This window comes from Anneissia japonica, unplaced genomic scaffold, assembly GCF_011630105.1.
Source record: "Anneissia japonica isolate Jap-2015-1 unplaced genomic scaffold, ASM1163010v1 scaffold284983_len440753_cov197, whole genome shotgun sequence".
NCBI lineage: Eukaryota > Metazoa > Echinodermata > Crinoidea > Comatulida > Comatulidae > Anneissia > Anneissia japonica.
The window spans coordinates 260959-268362 of NW_022682882.1; the positions used below are offsets into that span (position 1 = coordinate 260959).

Consider the following 7404-nt stretch of genomic DNA (forward strand, 5'->3'; position numbering starts at 1 on the left):
GTATTTTAGTGTAAGTGTACGATGAGATGATAAAAATACACCACACTAATTTATATGTAGAACTGTACAATTTATTCCAAGTGAAAAGTGTATTTACAAAAACACTTGAGAAACAAGTTGATGATATATACAAATTGATAGAAAGCGAAAGTAATGTGCACTCAGGGAGGACAAACAGAGAAGTGTCTGTAAAAGTACAAATGTATGTGATATAGCATCACCTTTCATACCATCTGACCAATAAGGATTAGTAATTGCCTGTCCTTGTCTAGTACCTGGGAAACTCATCAACATTCCCAAATGATGTGTGGTCACTTGAATTAAGGCAAATGACCTTAAGGTAAATGACCTTCCTAAGCTTGGTGTATAAGCCATGAAGTTGGGATATTGGTTAAAAATGCAAGGTATTATTTACACACAGATCCTATATACAAATTTACAGATGGTAGTACTGCTACAGTATCTTTAGCTATACCTGTTGCACACTTGCCCTGTTTGCTATATGGTTACTCAGGCATGCTTCATTGTATGCGTCAAGGGCTATTATTTCATCAACATCTTCAGATTTCTTGTAGGCTTTGCAGAGCAGTGGCAGATATGAAGAGCCTATGGGAAAAAGACATTCTAATTACTGTACATGCAAAAATACGCTAGGTCATTAACAACTGAAGTTGTACACACTGCAAAATAAGTTTTATTTTTGTAAAATACAGCTTTGCAATGTCAAATTTTTGTACCTAATGAGTGTAAGTACAGTAGCCATAGTTAGCTGTCTATACAACAGGAATTGTTCTCATGGCTAAAAAAAATCTTACTCCCTAACACAATTCCACAGGGAATGCAAAACAACAAGGTGCGTGCAGCGGATCACTTTTATGACAATCAGGGGACGGTGTTGCGTTGTCAAGCGCTCACAAAGAGTGCAGGAAATAAAGATGGATTTGCCAGCAGTGACCATTGTGCGATGCATTGTGCCTGGCTTGAGCCACATAATGCCACTTGGTTTAAAGAGCATCACTCCTAAGTGACGAGATACTCACTGTTGAAAGAGAAATTCAATTTAACTTAGCTCAGTCGGCTAATCTGGTGGTAGCCACTGTGTGTGTGCAGAACTGTGGAGATCTCTAGGTCCCCGGTTCAATTCCCATCACATGGAGGGCTAAAAATACAAGATACAATAGCACACCATCTTTCAGATGAGACATTTAAGCTGTTGGTCATGTGTACATTTATGGCCTGTGTGCACGTTAAAGAACGCAGTACACTCTTTGGAAAAGAGTAGGAGATTGTCTCCCAGTGTACTGCCCAATCACCACCAGAAGGACCCTACTGGAGATAAGTCTTCTTCTAGACTTTCGTGGGCTATCCTTGGTGTTTACATGGAATAAATCCAAATCCAAATCAAAGCTTGCAGCGAAATCATCTATTTAAAATCCCCTGGATGCAAAAATATTTAATACACTGTAATTTGTATGAACATCAAAATATTATTATTTATTTAATACAAGTACACTAGGTTATTTTTGACCATACATAGAGTAACTTACCAATATTTTCTAACACAGTGATGACAAACTCTTTGAATTGTGCCATTGTTTTGATGTGTTGGTGCTTCACTGCTGATTCATATCCTAGGCTATGGGAAAAACTACCTGTGGGAAATCCTAAAAAAGGAATTAAAAATTTAATATTTTATTAAATATTTGTTTGCAGCATAATCTAGTGGCACATAAGCCTTTACAATCTTACATGCGCAGATATTTCAAAATATTACTGTATTATTTAATACAATATTAATAATATTAATTATAATTTGTAACCTAGTTTTTATAGAGTTTTACTAATTTTATCTGTGCATGTTTTAATAATATAAATTGATTAAGAAGTGCTCTGTCAACAGTAAAGAGTTTTCTTGTGGAATTTTGTATTTGTATTTTTAACTATACATTGTCACCCACACCCTCCCCTACTCCTTTGGACTTTGGATCATGATATTGCTAACTGCTCCCACCAGGTATCCAACCAGTTGATCGAAATCCAGTTTGCCAGAACACAGTTTGCCGAAATTAGACCACTTTTCCGAACCCCAGTTTCCTGAATCCAGTTCACCGAAAAGATGAAATCCCAGTTGGCTGAAACGCGGTTTGCCGAACCCAGTTTGCCGAATTCTGCCGTCCACCGTCCTACTATTTTGAACTACATTTAATAACAGCAATTACGTAGGCGAAACCGAATGTAAACTCAGACTTAACAACTACAAAAAAAATAGTTAAAACCATCAAAAGGGCTTCCCTGATGCTCACAACTTTACCAAGCCATACCATCAATGAATTAGGCTTTTAATCTTAGGCACCAATTTAAAATCTACTAAGGCTAGAATAGAAGGTGTGATGAGATCTGTTGGTTCCTGTCATAAATCTAATGTTAATGGTTTCAACAAAGATTTAGGTTTTATGTGTGAATATTTTTTTATATACCATAGCAGCAATTATGTAGGCGAAACTGAATGTATACTCAGACTTAACAACCACAAAAAAGTTAGTTAAAGACCATCAAAAGGGCTTGCCAGTTGCTTACCACTTTATTTACCGAGCCATACTATCAGTGATTAGGCTTTTTAATCTTAGGCACCAATTTAAAATCTACTAAGGCTACTGTATTCGCTCTTGGTGAATCTCGCAGCTCCCCTTTGGATCTTTTCAAGATTTTGAATGTGTCCTTTCTGGTGTGGATCCCATGCTACTGATCCATATTCAATAATGTGTCTTATAAGACATTTGTAAGCTGTCTCCTTCAGGTTTTCCGGACATTGGTATGAATTACAATGAACAATGCCCAGCATGCGACTAGCTCTGGATGTGGCGTGGCCAATATGTGTCTTCCAGCTTGGATCATCTTGCAAATGGATTTCCAAGTATGGATGTGAACTACTTGCAACTTCTGGTTGCATAATATATAATCCTGATGAACTGGATTTCTGGCTTAAGAAGTGTGCATTGTGTATCATTTCTTGGGGTTGAATTGCATTGCCATTCATTTTGCCAGCTTGTATCCAAATCTTCCTGAAGGGCTCTAGATTCTGATGGTGAAGTGATGCTCCTGTACAAAAGGGCGATCATCTGCAAAAAGTCATGGTGTTGATGACAATTGATCAGGCAGGTCATTGATATACAAGAGAAACAGGAGGGGTACGTCCTGAGACTGTCCCCTGTGGTACTCCAGAGTCAACAGATATGGTGGAAGATGTCTGTCCCTCAAGCACAACTCACTGGGATCTTCCTATTAGGAAAGACGAGATCCAATTTAGGAGTTGGTTGTTGATAAAATCTGAATTTATTTATGAGACTGCTTTTAACTGACTTTCGGCAAACTGTGTTTCGGCTAACTGGGATTTATTTGGTTCTGAGTCGGCAAACTGGTACTCGGCAAACTGGGATACAACCCTACTTGTTTGTATACGTCATGCGCCAGAATGGTATGCCTATAAAATTAACTGCCAATTATGTTTCTGATAGGCGACTAGTGATGACGTTGGAAAATGTGTTTGAATAAAATAAAACAATAAAAATATTTGTTTTGTCTTACTTTCTTCGTAATGATTAAATATCTTACAGAAAATAAATGCATATTCATTCATTGCTTTATATTTCATGGCATAAATAACTTGTAGAGTGTGGTCTTTCTCATTGTTCTTTGTTCGCGCTCGATGCTCAACCCTAATCCTACAGTAAGCCCTACTAAAGACTAACGATGCTGTTGTTTTTGTTAGAAAATGTTGTGCACAATTTTAAGAATGAAAATACAACGCGGCCGAAACAGATGAAATGGCCATCCATGGCCTAGCCTACCTAGGAAGAGGCCTGAGTTTATTTATTTTGATGATGATGGGCGGCCTGGCCTAGGCCAGGCATAGGCCCTCCCTAGGCCTAGTCATCCTTGGCCTAAATAGTAAAAATGGCTAGCCTAGCCTAGGTTTGAGATTTAAAAATTTCGTATGCAGGCCTAGCCTAGGTATTATTCTACGTACCAGAATCAACTATTTGGAGTAACGCTAACAGAGAAGACTTCATCTGTTCGTGAGACATTTTCTACCAAACCATTGGGCGTATTCGACTAGTTCATTTCGTTGTCTACGATTTATCGTTGAGTATTATTTTCATTCGACTGTTGGTTCGTAGAAATTTGACTTCGTTGCGTTGACAACGGGCGAATACAGGGGGTGTGGAGGGCGCGGTCGCACCTCCCTAAATTCTATTAAGAAATTTATTGTTGTATTATATTGTTGATATGAATTATTGGTAATATTGTTAAGATATGAGAGTGCAATTTCATGGCACCGAGCTCATATTCTCAAAATGTTCGCACCTCAGCTAGCTGAGGGGATGTGGACTCTTCACGGACCCATGGGCGCACCAGATCACTGGGGAAGGGAATACGCCCCCCCCGGGAAGAGGAATACCCCCACATATTTTTAAGGGGAAGGATTGGTCCCCCTCACTTTTTGGGAATCAAGAAGTATGCCTGAAAATTGTTGAAATATAGGCCTAACTGCAAATGACTCAGGTTTTAACGAAAGAACGCGTTGGGCCTATCAGCCAGAGTACATCTTAAATAGCATTTTATACCGGTATACTCTGCCCACAAACATCTTGATTACCTATCACACACGATTTAAGTGTGCGTGCCTTTATTATAATTTTAGAATGAGAAAAAGCCTGCAAAGATAAAATTGGTTTTCGGCATATGAAGTAGATAAAGTAAATAGGCCCCAAAGACAATTAAGTTTTATTTTCTATCTTTAATTTCCCCAAATTTTACCACCTCAGCCACAGCTGTGGTGGGGCTGAGGTGAATGTGGCCACACACCTTTGAGGTAAGTCAAATAAATTAAATACATCAAAGAAAGTGTTTCTTTAGTTTTTTTTTCTATGGTACATCACTCATAATAATGATTGCCTGAAATCCCTGATTAAAAATCATGAGAAATTTGCTGGCGCTCTTCATCATAGACATGATGGCGTGATGATGATGAATTTTACTATATAAAAGTGTCGTATGATAGTGAAGTGATGATGATGAATTTTACTATTATAAATGTGTCATTTCCGGCCATCTACAGGTACATTTCTTCAAATTTCTGCACGCACCCCCTACCGCACAATCCTGCATCCGCCCCAGCACGTGACCAAAACAAACATGGCCGATTGGTGAGTTTAGAAACATTTGCGTTAATAATATTTAGATTAAATTTCAGAAAATAAAAATTATAATGTTTACCCACATAAAGTCAAAAAATAATTGTAGGCTAACAGAATTCAAAAACTGGATGAAAATATTTTTTTACGAAAAACCCATACTGCCACAAGCTGAAGCATTGACTACGCGCGTGTATCGCGGTAACTATGCAGCCATTTTGTTTTGTCGAGTATTTACAAGTTTTCTATTCGACTGGTCGTCTTCGTTAAGTAGGATTTGGCCGCTCCGCAGGTGGGTGTGGCTTAATGAAGAACGACCAGTCCAATACGGCCATTGAAAGACCAATCCCAATTCCGGATGGAAAGTCGTCATCTGTCTGTGTCGTGCACAATTTGCAAATTGGGCAAGCAAAGATTTCTTTGCACAATTTGCGCGGACAATTTGCAAACTGTTCAGGGGTAGCACGTGCACATTTTAGTCGATTTGTACGTTTTGATACCATGCTGATTTACTATTTATTCTTCTGTTGATAGGCTGCTTGACCAGCGTGAAGGGCTTTTATTATCATCAGAATGTAGAATCGTCGGGGCATGTGTGAGATGGGTTGTGGGGAGAGATGTGGAGGCGGTGGGAGGTGACGGTGATTGGTGGAGAATTGCAGTGGGGGTGTTGACGGTGTTATTTTTGCAGGGTCTTATTTTTGGGGGTCTAATTTTTTTTAAACAATTTTTAAACAATTTTTTATATGTTGAAAAGAACTGTTGTTGTTGAGAAAGTCTCGACGTTTCGATTGAGTTGCTCCAATCGTCTTCATGAGAAAATATCACAATTTTTGTTATTAAATTTTACGGAATAGCATGGATGATGACTTACAATTTTTTACAGGTTGCAATCTTCCAGTAAAATATGGTAAAATATCCAGAGGCTAGGTCTACATTGCGCACATGGCGCACAATTATGTATCCATCAACAATAATTTTATGTTCAATTTCTTACTATCCTATATAGCCTAGTGTAATAGAATAATAAAATACTAATAAAAATAGCCCTAATTGCCTTAATAAACTAATGTTGCATTATTGTAGGTTTCGTGTTTAAACCGTATTGCTTAGCTACCGGTACATCGCTATACACTGCAGCCGAAATGCATAACAAAAATAGCGGGACCGAAATCAACGGATACCGAGTTTGTAAGGGGGAGAGTTTGTTAGTGGGCGAATTTGTTATGTGGCGAGTTTGTTATGGGGTGAGATTGGTAGGGGGCCACTGTGTACAATCGAGGCGCGAGTTTTTCAAAGGAATGAGCTTGTAGGGGCGATTACGAGGGGCGAGTTTGCTAGGGAGTGATTGACTGGATCCCCCACTTCGGTAGACATCCGTCTGTCCGTCCGGCTCCTATACCGACTAGGCCTATTATACCGGGGAGAAAATGGCCCCTTAAATAATGACAGGTAGGCCTAGTAAAAATGGCCCTCAGTGATAAAATTTAGGGGGTTTTTTTTATCTTCCAACTATTTAATTGCTGCAAAAATAGCAAAAATTAGATCAATAAATCAACATAAATCACATGCATATTGAAAAACTAAAATAATTTAGTTTTTTTTTTAAAGAATTTAAAGTAAAATGCCATTTTTATTAGGATTTGCAGGAATTTTATAAAAACTTATAAAATAGTTTATAGATTTTTAAAAAATAAATAGTAAATATTATAACATTGCAACTTTTTTTTAAAATCAGTTATTCGAATCATATTTGTTTGGGTTTTCTTTTAAATAAATATTTAATCTATCAAATATGTCATTTGTTTGTTATTTTAAATAAAATTGAATTAATAAATCAACATAAATCATAGGCCTATGCATATTTAAAAACAAATAATTTAGTTGAAAAAAAAAATCTGTCAAATGCCATTTTTATTAGATGTTTCTTTTTTTTTTAAGAATCTGTCAAATGCTATTTTTATTATATTTTGCAGGAATTTTATAAAAATCAATAAAATAGCTTATAGATTTTTAAAAAAATAAAAAAGGTTGGCTTAATGAACTCTGATTGGTTGCTCATTTTTTCGCTTCGCAAACTTGGATAGAAAAGTGAACGCACATGCGCATCAACCGACGCTTTCGATTCGCGCGAATAAATTCGCTTAGTGTTTTCTGGGATGTGGGCAGATCTACTGGGAAAAAAACCGCATCTATAAATATGGTACAT

General features: G+C 37.4%; 1 protein-coding gene across 1 annotated transcript in view; it reads right to left on the reverse strand.

Moving 5' to 3' along the window:
- Positions 1-4190, reverse strand: part of LOC117110803 (urease accessory protein F-like) — a gene marked incomplete at its 3' end in the record, with an annotated part of 7048 nt that extends 2858 nt beyond the window's left edge. The window contains 3 exon segments of the mRNA XM_033253666.1: positions 476-606; positions 1548-1664; positions 4028-4190. Coding sequence (XP_033109557.1) covers positions 476-606; positions 1548-1664; positions 4028-4085 — 306 coding nt within the window.
- Between the last annotated feature and the right edge of the window lie 3214 nt (positions 4191-7404).